This window comes from Patiria miniata, unplaced genomic scaffold (genome assembly GCF_015706575.1).
Source record: "Patiria miniata isolate m_02_andy unplaced genomic scaffold, ASM1570657v1 HiC_scaffold_29, whole genome shotgun sequence".
Classification (NCBI taxonomy): domain Eukaryota; kingdom Metazoa; phylum Echinodermata; class Asteroidea; order Valvatida; family Asterinidae; genus Patiria; species Patiria miniata.
This window is the reverse complement of record NW_024037068.1, coordinates 8,719,572-8,735,188: the sequence shown is the minus strand read 5'-3', so window position 1 is coordinate 8,735,188 and position 15,617 is coordinate 8,719,572. Positions and strand designations below refer to the sequence as shown.

At 43.6% G+C, this 15,617-nt stretch overlaps 1 protein-coding gene across 1 annotated transcript; it reads left to right on the top strand.

Moving 5' to 3' along the window:
* The first annotated feature begins 93 nt into the window (after positions 1-93).
* LOC119735495 (cilia- and flagella-associated protein 45-like) lies at positions 94-15,214 on the top strand. Its single transcript, XM_038209202.1, has 10 exons — positions 94-244; positions 1,694-1,956; positions 3,036-3,180; positions 4,591-4,761; positions 5,562-5,740; positions 7,473-7,602; positions 8,320-8,550; positions 10,036-10,259; positions 11,311-11,535; positions 13,356-15,214. Exons 1-10 carry the CDS (start codon positions 242-244, stop codon positions 13,432-13,434), a joined length of 1,650 nt encoding a protein of 549 aa, XP_038065130.1. The 5' UTR covers positions 94-241; the 3' UTR covers positions 13,435-15,214.
* Positions 15,215-15,617: the final 403 nt, after the last annotated feature.

Here is a 15,617-nt window from a genome sequence, read left to right as displayed (position 1 = left end):
GGATCATCGATCTCGGAGATTCACGCGAGATATTCCGTTATTTACCATCGTTCCTAAGGTAACGGCCCTGTAAATAGTTTTTTTGCGCATGCTCTGCATGTACTGTACGTTGTCGTGCAGTGAAGAAACGAAGCAGGCCTACACGAATAGAAGTCAATCCCATCAATATTTTTACCCACAATTTTATCAAATAAAACCTTCAGTCAACTTGAGTGTGAGAACTAAGACACCCTGAAGTAAAATGGTGAGTATATTTCCTTCGTCAGTGTTGCTAAATAATCATGATCAGTGGTGTTTCGCGGCTAGCGTCCGCGCTTGAACATTCAGTGACATTAATTTGAGTTTGACTCTTGAATGAAATTTGAGTCTCGACTTTCGTGAGCCGGTTGAATTTTCGAGGCCGATTGTAATACTGATAGAATTTGTTTCTGGGTCATTGCTCCATCGTTATTTCATGTATTGAGGAGTATCATGTTCAACACAGTTTGTGTACATGTGTAAACTTACATTTTGTTTTAAAATTGAGAATAATTGTGATTTCCTCTGAGCGGTCATACTAAAAAGCGTCAACACAGCGTCAACACACTCCAAAGCGTCAACACAGTGTCAACACATCCAAAATGCATCAAAAGTGACAAAAGCAGTATGTAACCCATACATTATGGACAGAAACAAAATTTGGCTTAAAATTAATAGGTTAAACGTCTGTTAAGCTTCTGAAAATTGCGATTATCCGTTCAAGAATATTGGCTCTCCGTGCCGCTCCGAAATCGGCTGCCATGTTGCCTCGGTAGACCATACCATTATGCTAAAGAGTGATAACGTTGTACAATAAACCAACAGAGAAGGCGCGGCCGGCCAATACCAAAAGATGTCCATTTCAATAAAGTATAAAATGAAACATAAACACAACTCACAAATTAATGATCCACCTGCACCACTCCGATTCTCAGTCCTTACAGATCTGGTATCCCTCTGTTGTTAATGTTTATGACACGATAATGTCATTACCTACACACCCCTACTTGAAATGGTGTAGTCCAAGCTTTGTGCGAAGTCAAGATGGCGGACAACAGCCGTGCAAGTGAAAGGTCATTTTTTCGCGTGAAAATACTATATTTTTTACCACGAAATGGAAACTCAATCCAATGGAAAATCTCTTTTATTCTATGCTTTATAATTATATACCATTTTTGTCAATTCAAGTTGTGTTTTGGATGTGTTGACGGTGTGTTGACGCTTCTGTCATGTGTTGACGCTGTGTTGACGCTGTGTTGACGCTTTTTAGTGCGACCCCTCTGAGCCTTTGAGGCAATACTGTGTCATCTGCATGTGTTGTCATTTCATGATTGAACTTGAACTAAAGTTGAAGATTGTTTATCATTTGTTGATTTGAAGTTTGTTTCTTATTTTTTGTTTCTTTTGCCTTAGTTTGTTTGGCATGTTAATTTTTATATTAATAATTCAATAAAAGTTTTGCCAAAAATTGAAAAACATTAATATTAATTTAAAAACAACAGAGACAGTACAGTCAGTAGGCCTATCATTAGGCCTATAGCACAATAAGATCAAATACACAATAGATGTCCCCAAAATTTATGTGGAAATACAACATAGGTTTTTTTTTTTTTATTACCATTCCGGAATCAAACCCCTGATAACCAATTTGTAATTCTTTCTCTTCCCATGACAGCCTCGCAGTGTGCAGAGTACACAGTCCGCCGGCAGCAGCGGCTCCCGGCACGCCAACACCCGCAAGTACTTCACCGTCAGCAAGACCTCCACGGTGGATGAGTCGCTGTTCGGCGAGCACAACGCCGTGGCCAGGAGCCGGCGCAACGAGTCGCGGTCGGCTGAGCCCGTGCTGGAGACGCAACCGACTAACGGGAAAAAGAGGACTTCTGGCAAGAGGGAAGTGGTGCAGGTCATCACCAAAGACCTGATTCGCAACCTAATGTGAGTGCCATCGCTAGTGGACAGTGTAGAACAGACGGAGGCCTTCAGTGCCGACAGAATTGTCCAAGAATTTAGGGGCGATTGCTGCATGTATTGGGAGCCAACAAGAGTTGCAATTAAGCCATCACAAGTCAATCTCAAAATAATCACAAGTCGAACACAAGTCGATCGCCTTTTTTAACATTTGGACATGGTCTGACGATAGTAAGGTCCAAGTTAGGCTGCTGCCATGGCGTGACACAACTCTTCATTTGACCAAATTACCCAACATTGCCCAACAAAAACATCAGATTTTATCCTCAAAATGGCCACAAAATTACAAGATCTAAACGTCACCTGAGGTACAAGTACAGATCAATGATTAAAGATAGAGGTACTAAGGTTTACTTACGATCCGGATGAAAAGTGAAAAATTTCCCGTTTATCGGAGAATGCTCCGTTGTAAATGCCCCACGGATGCCATTTTGAATCGACTAGCTGTGTTTGACTTGTGGATGGCTATGCCTAGCATTCGACAGGCCAATCACAGGGCGCCTTGATTGGGCGCCGTCGAAGCGCCCAATGACCAATGAGAAGATTGACACTTCGGTATTCTGGTGGCAGGCTATGGAAATGTGTAGAAATACAGACTGAGTACCACAATGACACAGTCAGGGCAGTACTAAAAGGGTTTTGGACTGGTTGTTTCATGTGCCATTCTATTTTCTTGTTATTGCATGTTTTCACTATCTTAACCCTAACTCCCTAGCATGATATATTAGGAACCATACCCATCCTGGCAAATTCCAACACCATATGGGAAACTGTGCACACACATATTTCTGACTTTGTTTCTGGAGGTGTGCCAACCCAATGTAAAAGCCTGTCAGTTTTGGGGTACTGTACCCATCCTGACAGATTCCAACAAGACATGCCGTTGGGGTTTGATGGGTTGAGTTCTGTTAGGGTTAATTTTGGGATTCTCATACACAGTATTGAGAGTCCCAAACTTTTGGACCAGTAGAAGAACGGCAAAGACATTCTGTCAAGCATGTCCTAACCCCAAGAGTTTGTTCTGTTTTCTCTTCTTGGTTCGGTAGTGTACCCAGGGACGACCCATCCGGCCAATCCGTGGTGCTTCCCCGCGGGGAGTACCACCGCATCATCAACGCAGCGCGTGTCCTGACGCAGGAGGAACGCAACGCCATCGAGGAGAGAAGACAGAGGGAGAAGGAGGCTGCACAGGTTAGCAAAATGCAAATTAGTTTTAAAAAAAATATGTGGCATATGGAAGGAATTTTCATAATAGCACAATCACTGCAGCACAAAGTGTGTAGAAGCCAAGGCAATTCATTAAAATGCCCTGGTGGTTTCTTCTTACTCTATCTTTGAAACTGTGGAGGGGGTATTTTGTCACTGTTTTCACAAAGGGGCAAATTTCATGAAAAATGTCCGTTTTTCAAAATTTGTTTTTGGGTACAAATGAATAAACATATCAATATCTACAACCTGGTGAAGCTATACTTTCAAAAAAATAATTAGAATCACAATTAATCTAATTAACGAATGGGCGAATTTGCCACAAGTGCTGTTTTGCGTTTTTACGAAGGGGCGAATTTCCGCACTCTATGGTATTAAGAAACTTTCAGTAAATCAATACATTGTAATACAATGAAGCGTTATCATGAAGGGGCTAATTTCAGGCGGGTGCAATGAAAAGTTTTCGCAACGGGGCGAATTTTAAGGCGCACGCGCAGTGGGGCAAATTCTGCGCGTACTGTACAAAAAATGCCATGACTCGGACTGCAGTAGGGCGAAATCTGCACGTACTCACTTTAGCGTTTTCACGAAGGGGTGAATTCGCTAATTGGTGGGTTTTTTTTTTGTTGTTTTTTGGAGTCTTATACTAATGCATTACTTTGACCTCAATTTGCATGTTGATCAAGAGTGGGCGTGATAAATCTTGGTGAAGCAATTTTGCCACATTTTTCATCATGAACGTCATGTTTTGCGTAATAGAATACGTTGTAGAGTGTTTTCATGGAGATAATGTAAAGTTTCCAAAAAATGTAAAGTTTCCAAAAAGAACAAAAGAAAACAAGTGAATCATTTTTTTTCACATGCCAATTAACCCTGACTTAATTCAGATAGTTTTTCGCCAAGGCCACTTTGGTTTTAGAGCGGTGAAGCTGCGTACCATGAAGCGACTGGAGCAAAGACCAAGCCAGCGTTCGCAAGTGGCGAAGCCTCAAGCCTTTTTTCTAACTTGATTTAGGCGCGTACGAGCGTCACACGTCCGGGTAGTAGCCACGCGCGCATTTATAAGGCCAATGATTGGTTGGAATTTGGCTACCCTTTTAGGGCAGCAAAAATCGAGAAATAAAGAAAAACATAAGAAACTCCTGACAAGATGGAAAATCTTGATATGATAATCAGAAGAAAAAGCGCGCCTCCCATTAACCATTGTATTTTGTGCTTCTGCACTTAGGTCTTTTACAAAAAAAGTAGACACAGTTTTGATTTGAATATTTATATGTAACCTTCAACACAATCACTCCCACAATTTTTTTTATAACTAGGCAGAAATGAAGAACATCAATAATATTTATTTAAAAAAATCATTGGATTTATTTTGTATTTTTTTTGGAAATATAGGAGGCAGTTAATGAAGGCAAACTGCAGATGCAAGCCCGGGACCGCGCCCGACAGAAGAATGAGAAACTGAACGACCTGGAGGAGGAGGCCAAACAGAAGGCAGAGTACCTCCTGCAGAAGGCCAAGGAGCAACAGGAGGAGCAAGAGGATGAGATCAAACATCTCAACGAGGTACGCGATCAGCCGGGACTCACGAAATGTCTCGGAACTCCAAAGAATTCGAATGTTCCACTTTTTTGCATTTTGCATGGCATAATGTTTCATATGACTTCCTCCCGGCACCCCGTGAATGAACTTTTTGACGGGTCACGTTAACTCGGTTGGTAGAGCTCTGAAAAGGTGTCCTGGAGCTCAGAGGTTCGAATGCTGCTCCAGTTAATTACTTTGTTGAATATACCGAATGCCATTTTTTTTGGGAATTAATTGCGAGCGTGACCAAAAGTCCACAGAACACCGCATGCAATCACTACATCATAGTGTGCCAAGGAGAAGGTCAAAAGCAGCTTAGGCATGTTAGGCACTAGGCACGTGAAAGACTCTATTAGAGATAATCAAGTTAAAAGGTTTTGGTGCTCCTATTTCCAAAATAAAAATCAAGAAAAGCTGAACTTCGGATTCATGAAATTTGTTAATAATTAAAATAATATTGTACATTTTAATTCAAAGTATTACTTAGTTTTGAAGTTATTTACATTTTTATGCTAACGACCTTTTACCGGGCACTCCCTCTGCCTTAAACGTGGGCTTAAGGGGCGTGTTAAATTAAAACGTCCTTTTGCCGGGAATAAACAGGAAGGTTGAGTTAAAATGTTACGGTCACAGAAAGTAGATGCATTGATTGTTTTCAGTAGTAGTGTGTAGGTTTATCAACAGTTACCAAAAAAGAAAGAAAAATGAGACAATTAGAGCTTATAGTCGGGCCCAGGTTTTAACCCAGCCACATTTTCCTACTCTTGTCCTCCCCATCACAGCTGATTCTCAACGCCAAGTGCCACGCCATCCGGGACGCCCAGATCCTGGAGAAGGGACAGATCAAAGAGGAGAGAACGGACGAGGAGAAACGGCTGGACCTGATGATGGAGGTGGAACGCAAGAGGTCGCTAGAGCTGCAGGAAGAAATCGAGAGGCAAAAGAAGGAAGAGAGATATGAGTGAGTATAGATGGAGCACGCTGTTTGCTTTTTTGACCTGGTCGTTGATAACATCAGATAGAGCATTGTTAACTTGAATTTCAGCGATTCGCTAGACAGAGTTACGCCAGAGTTGGATTCAAGTCCTTCACAAGTCCAGTCACGGATGAATCACAAGTCAATTCACAAGGCCAGTCACGATTAGGGACCGTGACCATTCAACCCTGGTATGAAAAGGGCCCCCCGGTAAGCTCGTCCCCTCCCTAGAAGTCCTTTCGTACCGTCCCAGCTACCGGCCCAGGAGCTGGTCCGGTTGCTAATCAGGAACTCCTCTGTCCTGGGGTCTATTGTTTGCAAGTATTGACACATGTAATATATCCCAGAAGAAACCTGCTTGTGGTTTTCATCACTCAGCGCGAAACAATAGAACGCTTTCGTCGGCACAGATCAAAACCCCTGCCATGCGGTTTCACGCACAATGGGACAGTAAATTAGAAAGGCGTTTGGAAGGATTTTATCTTTAATCCGGTAAATCTGCTATTGTTCTGCTCTGGACGTTTTCTGAAGGGCAATAAATTGATGCGCCTGACTGACTTCAAAACTTCTGGTCAGACAGGACCATGTACCGGACGAGACTGGGCTGAAGACCGGACTGGCTCTGGACCGGACGAGGTACCGGGGGGCCCTTTCCATACCAGGGCTGAATGGTCACAGTCCCTTAAGCAACATGGAATGAACAAGAACTAAGGGTTGTCTTTGTCAGATCAAAAGTCAAATTATGGTCTGCTGTGGCCTTAAGATTGAAAAACCTTGCAGTCCTAAGGATTATGGGTTCAAGTCTAGCCAGTGGAGCCTCGGCGTGTGTGTGAGTTTGTTTCTGCATTCAACAGGGGACGTTGAACAATAGAGGACAATAGGGTCCCCAATTCCCGAAGGTCCCCAATTGACGATTGTGTACAAAACATACGGGAGGTCTTCCTGAAAAGTTAGAGTACAAACAAAAGAGGGACAATAGGGGGTCCCCGATTGCTGGCAAATACACACTTGTGTGTGTGTGTGTGTCATCTGACCAAGGGCCTATTTTAAGGCAAACGATCAACAGCAAGTAGTAAATTGGCACATAAACATAAAATGAAGTCAATTTATATTTGGCTAGGTCCTTTTGAAATCAGAATGCCTCACCCATTAAAGGGAATATACAACATTTGCAAACATCGAAAAAATAAAACTATCAAGTTTTTACGAAATACCTTACTTGATGTTGGTAAATGACAGTAAAAAGCATCCTGTAAAATTATGGCTCCTGGTGTGAAGTCATTTTCAAAAAATTGGTATTTTTGTATACATTTCCAACAGTGGTCGGCCGATCACCGTTGGAAACACCTAACTTAACTTTTCAACTTCTGCTTCAAATTTACAATTTTTTCAGTCCAAATTTTGTTTGCTATTGGTAACATGTTCATGAACGGGTGCAGGCCAGCTACACTGGTTCCCTTACGTTACAATTTTCCGGCATCTGTAAATTGATCCATTTTATCCTTAGTGAAGTCGGGGAACCAGACTACTTGAACATTTTCGTTTTTCTTGGTTTTTCCAGCATTTTCGAACACAAAACTTCAAACATGTCAGTGTAACAATATTTGACCTATTATACTAACCCCTCAAATAGTTCATTTCTGAAAATTACGGCAAAAGCCAATGATGTACATTCCCTTTAAAGCATACATTGTTTGACCTTTGCGTGCTTCACCAGGGGTGCGTCACAGGTTCTCACCCAGATTGCCCAGAGGGAGGAGGAGCGATTGCTGGATCAGGAGCGCCGAGACCAAGAGGCCCAGCACATGCTCAAGTATCTGGAGAAACTCCAGATGGAAGACCTCAAGGTAAGGGAGCGTCTCCAGTGAATGCTGGATGCTGAGGCGGCATCATCCAGATTCGAAATCAGCAGGCCTTGAAACAATCAAGAAACATGGTGTGATTGGTAAAATAGAGTTATCGGGTTTGGTGCCGGACTATAGAGCAGCTTTGTTGGCGAAGGCCCCAGCCCGAGAAACTGGACCCAGATTAAGAATAATAATAATAATAATAATAATCATGTTCTTCTAAAACGCACATATCCTAAACAAAGCTAGATCAAGGCGCATGACAAAAAAATTACCCAATAATAATGAATTAATGAGCTCTGAATAGTTCTGTCTTCAAACATTTCCGAAATGTTGTCACCGTGTCAGACTGACGGATTTCTTGAGGGAGCTTGTTCCACAGATGGGGGCCAGAATAACCGAAGGCACCCTGGTCGATTGATTTGTTACATATGGGTGTGGAGAGTGTTGTTGAGTCTTGTAGTTTACGGAGTCGGCTTTCGCGGTGATAAAAAGTGAGGGGATTGTTTAGGTAGAAGGGTGCTGAGGAGTGAATGCATTTCCAGATGAAGAGCATGATTTTGATTTTGATTCTCTCGGAAACTGGAAGCCAATGAAGTTCATGAAGGATATAGGGTGATATGTTGATATTTGCATGTTGAAGATACATAAGTGCACGTAGTTGATAAGTATAAATCTTGAATTGTCATTTTTTTTTTCTCTTCTTATTCTTAACAGGAGCTGGAGCGCAAGCATCAGATGACCCTGGAAGCGCAGAAGGAGATTTCCCGGGCCAACCAGGAGGCAGAGGAGCAGCGCGTCCGACGCCAGGAGCAAGAGAAGTTGGCCGACCTGAAGGTGACCGAGTTCACCAAGAAGAAGGCGGCGAGGGAGGCCGAGTTTGAGGCCGAGCAGGAACGCATCCGCGTGGAGAAGGAGAAGGAGATTGCCCGACTGCGCGCCATGCAGGTACGGTAGTGACGCATGCCTCCGGAGGGCACTCTTTTCCTCCAGAATTTGAACGTGCAACCGTAAAATCTGCGACGAGAATGAGGATGGAATCGGTGCATTGCTTTCAGAATTAGAAAGCTGATTCACATGAAATGTGTTGGTTTTGTATTATTGTGTTAGCCACTCCTGAATGGTGAGAGGAAATTGTGGTAAAGCATCCTGCTCAGGAACACAAATACTAGTCTTTCTGGTGGTTGGATTTCAAAATGAAAAGCAACGCTTTGTTAGCATTGAAGTGGGTCCTTACATTTATCCAAGACACATTTGGTCTGCTCTGGGGATCCATTGCCAGTAAACATTTCTTAACCCCTTGACGGCGGTATTGTTCGGCCACGGACAGCTGCACTTTGGGTGGAATGTTTACGTGCAGGCATTCAGCCGTTGTCTATGAATGGATGCGCATTGCAGCAGGAGTGTGGCTATAGCAGTCCCCGGCTAATCGGCTTTTATCGAGCTGCATCTAGAGCCGTCAGCCGAAATCAAGGTGTTAAAGTTGATTACGATTTTCAATTTATGTACTGACTGATGTCCTTTGTGGACATGCTGAAATGGGACATCGGCTTGACCACCCCTGAGGAGCTGCGCTCCTGCATGCTGAACCAGGACATCTGGACCGAGATCATTGGGAGGGCTCGAGCTGCCAAAGGGCCTTGACTTGATTGATTGATGTCAGTGCGCAGCCCAACACAGCACTACGATGTACATGGAAGGGTTGATCAAAGTTTGCAACCTCTCACATGTACCCTCTGACAAGTCCACACAATTAATTCAGCCACAAGTCAAGTAAAATTGCTATTCAAATGAACTGTGACACGTTGGCATTTCTTTGTTTCCGTGTTTGTGAAATGACTTGTGATCATAGGGCTATATTAAATTACTGGAGTGCTAACTCCTCATTCTTGCGCACGGAGACGCTTTGAAGCCGCTCTGGGCGCAGACATTTTGAATTTGTGTGCGTGTTTGTAGAACACAATCAAAATAGATGGATTGAATTTTAAAAGTGTACTCTAAATGCAACGCGCAAGTAGAAGATATCCAAACAACTTATAAGTGCGGCATGACGGTTCAACAAAACGTCACGGCGAAAGCATCTGCAGCGGAGAGACGCGCACACGTTGCGCTGTTTGCGTTGAGCAAAATGAAACGCTCATTTGCTGATCGTGCATTTCGGGTATGAGCGTATTTGCTTCGATGACGCACCGGTATGGAATACAAACGCAGATATATGCAAATAGCCGTACAAAAGCCGTACAAAATTTCGAGTTTTCCATAGGTTTGTGCACAAACATGGATGCGCCCATCAGGCATTATTTTGTACATCGGGTTAGCGCTCTAGTAATTTAATATAGCTCTATGCTTGTGATTTACTTGTGACAAAACTTATGACGGACTTCACAACAACACTGCCATAGAGCTAATAGTTTCATGTTTCTTTATCTACAGGAGCGTGCCAGGGACTACATGGCAGAGAAGGACGCCCTGCGGGCCAAGCGCAACCAGGAGCAGAGGGAGCGGGAGTGGAGACAGAAGGAGAAGGAGGAAGCCGTGAAGAAAGCCGAGACGGAGCAGATGCTCAAGATTGCCCGGGAGGTGCAGGTCCAGAACAAGGAGCACTTCCTGGCCGTCCAGGCCAAGCGGGAGCGTCACGAGTTTGAGCGTGTCCTCAAGTAAGTGTCTTGATCAGACTCCAAAGATGTTTTGAATGCTAGAGTCCTGAGTTTGTGTTGTTAACATTATGTCAAATGTAGGATAAAGTACAAGTTTCAGCATGTCCTCGTTTAGGTCTCTGAGTAAGACTCCAAAAAAATTCTGCATGTAGAATTCTGACTGTTGTGTTTGAAATCTAGGCCAGGTCTGATGTGGCACCATTTTGACCACTGAAAGAGAGATAGCGTCACCACAAACTCTCCATTAAATCTGCCAAGGATTCAGTTTCTGTGTACTACTGATCGCTGGTACAGATTAGAATTGGATAAAGCCAGTTAGGGAACGTCAGGGACCATCACCTTTTGCAACTGGGTTGTTTCCACTTGGAACAGCCTGGGAACGCCAGGTGATTCTGCGTGGGAACGTTGGTCTATGCGTGTGCACACTTACTTGGGCACGATCTTTTCCAGTTGGGAATATGCCGGGAACACAACGCGTTCCCGATTGGAACACACAGTGCTCCTAAAAGGAATGTTCCATACAGAACGGGAATGTTCCGACTCTTGAGATGCTCCCTCCACCGTATTTTTTTCTCCCAAAATGGCGACAAAGAGAGAGAGAGTTTGGCAGACACCTGAACGCCATTGCCATCATTCTTCTGGCAGCCATGTAAAAGACGCTGTGGGTTTGGGCGGCTGGGTTTCGTGCACATCAAAAATGAAATAAATCATCCAAATTGTGCGCTGCACGCCAGCAAAGGAGTGTATATGCAGTATGTCCTGCACACACAGGTCTCACGAGTGGTCACAAAATGCCAAGAGTCCATATTTGGAATTTGTGATAACTCCTCTGAACTTGCCTTGCTCTGCCCGTCGGCATGAGTCTCCTGACGACGTGCAGAGCATACTGTCCGAAACGTTGAGTTCTCCCCGCTTCTTTTCAGAACCTCACAAACTCATAAAAGAGATTTGTCACATGGTGCTACCGTAAATCTTGATCTTATTGCTATACCTCCTCCATGCGAACCTTCAAATATTTTATCTGAACTTACCCTGATTTCTCCAACAACAGTGCACAGAACGAGGCCATGGAGAAGGAGCAGGTCGAGGAGCAGGATCAGCACGACAAGCGGCTGAGGCACGCCGAGGACGTCCGCAAGCAGATCCGCCAGAAGGAGCAGCTCAAGGTGTCTGAGCGGCACTCCTTCTTCGAGGAAGGGGTGCGACTGAACGAGGAGGCCCGGGCCCGCCGCAGCAAGCTGGACGCCATCAAGCAGAAGAAGCTGGATGAACTCAGGTGAGGAGGGGTTCCCTGTCGCCCACGGGAGGGGAGATTTGTGGGTGGTCATGGATGATTCCTGGGGTGCTGGGCTGACAGGCTTTCCGTAGGAGAGGGGTGAAAGTGAAATTTATGAGGTTGAGGGTGATTGATAGGTGCACAGGGGTGATTATAGAGGTAAAAGGGTGCACCACCTGGTATAGGTGGCGATGTATGGGTTCTGTGGAGTGATTTGGGGATTGAAGGGGGCTTTTCGTGGGAGAAGGGAAGGGGATGAGAGTAGGACATCAAGGAGCCATTCTAGAGGTTCGGTTGTCCTGGCGGTACATTCCTCGCCCTCCGTGCACCTCTTTTTGATCCCATCAAGGGCAACATGTGGATTGGGTTTTCAGTCGCTTCTGTTTCTGTTCCATAAACGTACAAACACCCAGAAGGTTGTCGACGTACGTTGGTCAGGGTCAGGTGTGCAGCAACTAAATTCTTGATTGGGTTTTGGAAGCCAGGTCTTGAATGTTTCAGTCGCTTCCTGATTCCGTTGATTAATTTCCCTAGAATGTCATTCCTGGGTTTCCCTCCCACCTCTTACTCTGTACCTTATCTCCTAGAGAGAGAACCCACTGGAAACATATTGAAAGTCTTCCGTAGGCTATCCTAGCAGAATGTTGAATAATAACAGAGGTTTATGTTAGGGGGAGTGTGGCCCAGTGGTTAGGTTTTGTGACTTGTGATCAGAGGGTCAGGGGTTCAAATCCAGCTGCTGGTCATGTGTTGTGTCCTTGGGCAAGCCACTTCATCCCCACTTGCCTCTCTCCACCCAGGAGTATAAATGGTTACCGGCATTAGCTGGGGAGCAACCTGCGATGGACTAGCATCCCATCCAGGGGGAGTAGAAATATAGTCGTTTCATGCTACTGTAACGGGAGATAAACGTTGGCCTGATGGACCACATTGGCTCATGACAGACTTTACTTCTTTTATGTTAGGTTTCTATCAATCAAGGCAATTTTAGGGATCCAGTGGGTCATTTCCAGTTGAACCTTTAAAAGGCAGGTGTGTGTCAATGGCCGGGTGGGGGATTCTTTTAAGGGTCAAGCGTTCTTGGGGTATTTGAGGGGTAGTTCAGGATAGGATTGGTAGGTGAAGGGTTAGTTTGATGTAGTCTTGATACATGTTAACCTCTGGGTTAAGTTTGGAGGCAAAACAATTGAATCAGTGGATGTTATGGGCTCTGCGAGGGAACAAGAGAGAGTGTTTATTTACCACTTTATCTGAATCATTATAGTCGGTAAAGCGCATCCCATGGGAAACATCACACCAACTTAGAGAGAAGACAATGAGATGAAATTACAGTTTTATAGGTGGGAGGAAAAGCCCAGAATACATTCTGGTAAAAAGCCACGGAATCAGGCAGGGACTAAAAACCCAATCCACATGTTGGCCCAGGCGGGATTGGAACCGGGGTCACAGCGGTGGAAGGCGAGGAAAGTACCGCTACGCCAACCTGATTCCCCTTTCGAGGGCCCCGTGGATTGGATACACCGTATGCGCGTACTGGTTGGCGCGCATATAGCACTAAGTATTAAGCACGACTCATATTATTCTGAACGTGCCCAAAGCCATAGCGTCTTCACTTGAGCGTCAGGCTCATCGGCAATGCATTCGAATGTCTCTCCCAGTTGTCTCCCCAAACTCTTCCTTACCGTTGAGGGGGTACTTGCGCACAGAGCCCACGGACCTTGGAAGTTAAGTTTACGAGTTGCAGGTGATACACCAAGGTAGATTAGAAGTAGTTCGGAGGAGAGTGCTCAAACTTATCAATTTCTTGTTTCGTTTGACAGAAATGCCGGCGTTCCCGAGAAATACTGCAAGGAGGTTGAGAGGAGGATAGAGGGACCGGCGGTGGCGCTCTTCCAGTAGAAAGTTCTCCCGCGTAATGATCTCTTGTAAATTTGTCATCAGGAGGGAAGATTGGGTTAGGCCAGCGGGGGAACACCTCCGCAAAACTTGGGTGATAATGAATACAACTGGCTCTCAAGTTGGATTTTTTTTTAAGTCTGTATTAATTTTCCAAAAAGGTGTTTCCATGAAATTTGTTTATTGAGAAAGCAGATTTCCAATGTGTTTTAGGTAGAGACAAAATATTGTTTGTTTTGAACTTGTATGTGTATATATTATAATAATGACTGCATTTTTAAGAAGTAAGGATGTCTATTTCAGGCATGCTGCTGGGAATTTATAAGAAAACAAATATGAGCAAACTCTAAACCACACAAGACTTTGTACAGTGTTTTTCAATTTGTAATGGCATTCATGATGAGAAGCAAAAAGCGAGGAAATCAACGGATCTGAGGAAAAGTTGCATGCGTGTAATTTGGAGATGTCGTGATTTGATGGACCCAAATGTTCACTTGAGCATTGGTTTTTGCAACATGAGGCGCATTGTTGTCATGACATGCATGTATCCAATATTGAGTATTCATAAGCTTGAAATTCATGCCTTGGTAATGAGATTATCATTATTTATTTTTTTGAAAAAGTAAAAGTGCCCATATCAGGGATGAGGGAAGAACTAGTCTCTTTTACAAACTACATGTACATGTACTTGTGCAGGAAACATAGCATCAGGGAAGCCACAAAATGAGGCTAAGGGAATGCTGCGGTGTATTCGCCAGGGCGTTGTGGGCAAAATTAAGGTCAAAGGTTCGAGTGGGTACTTTAAAATGTAAACACACCAGGTACACTGTGGAGTTGTCTTCCTCACTGGTAAGTTTAGTTTTATCACTGTAACCAGATCAATAATAGCTGAAATCAGAGGATATGCTCTGAATTATCACAAATATGGCCATCCAATTGAACATTGTTGTTAATCAGGAAGTATCTGTGTGATTAATCTCGCCACTGTACATGTACACGCTTCGAATTCAAGTTCCCGCCGTTTGCAATCTAACTAGCCACGAAATCGTCCAGTTACGCCATTTCACCAGGTCAGCCGAGCCACCAAAGATGCGTTCGCGAGCTGGGGCAGTGGTGGTTGACACCGGGGCAGACACGAGTGTAACGTGATGGCTTAATTGAACGCTCTCGTGTAAGATTTACTTTACACATGTTAATCCGTCATGGCCGTTCCGAATACCGCAAAACCTTTGCGGGTACACACGTCATCCGGCGTGAACTGGTTATAAATGAAGATGCATATTTTGTTTTTGGTCCATATGTACACATGGTCAACAGTTTACAAAATTAGAGCTAAAATTAGCCATCACCTGCACTCATGATAAGATATTTATTTGGTTCATCAGATTTCTAAACGTAAATAGAACCAAAGGATGCCTTCCTACATTAATTAATGCCTTAAGTTTCAGTTAACGGTGCTAATTTCTTCCAAATTATCACTCCGTCCGAACTTCAGATCTCAAGCACCAGTTTGTTGCAGCACGAAAGAGAAACACTAGTTGATGTTACACTAGTTGATGTTTATGTTTTTAAGCATGGAAATTAAATTGTTGCAACTGTAGAACCAAAACATGTTTTCCATTGTACATAATGTAAATACGTAAATACTGATGTACTGTATTTTATTCTGTGAAGACCAAGATTGATTGCTTTTGTACACATAGTTCCTCCTGCATTGCGTATGTAGTGCCTTATACTTCCGTTTGAATGTTGAATTGTTATACAGTACATTGTTTAAAATTAACAGCTAAAATTTCAAAATTTGATAATCCGTCCATTCTTCAGATGTTGTTAAAAGATTGAGTTGAGTATGTTCGTGTAAATAAAGATTTGAGATATCAAAGGAATGCAAAGTTGTGGACATTAGATGTTTTACCAAGAAGAAGCGAAAAAAACCCACCAAGTTCTTTATTTTTGATTGCTTTATTTCAACGCCAAACAGAAAAATAGGCGCAAACTTCATTTGCAACACCTGTGAACAATGAACATTTCTACAATGATGATGCAATCCCTTTTGTTATATGAAAGGTTGCTGCATGAACTAATTGTGATGATAACAGCTTTCAAAAGCAAACGCAAAGCATGACAGGCTCAGGGGTGTGAGAGACCACTGGTAAAAAGCGCTGAAAACACCTGAAAAAGGTGTA

Bases quoted from the DNA above. Each gene is read 5' to 3' on its own strand.
- LOC119735495 (XM_038209202.1), top strand. The intron at 4,762-5,561 runs GTACGCGATCAG...TCCCCATCACAG, and splicing joins AGATCAAACATCTCAACGAG to CTGATTCTCAACGCCAAGTG. The intron at 10,260-11,310 runs GTAAGTGTCTTG...CTCCAACAACAG, and splicing joins GAGTTTGAGCGTGTCCTCAA to TGCACAGAACGAGGCCATGG.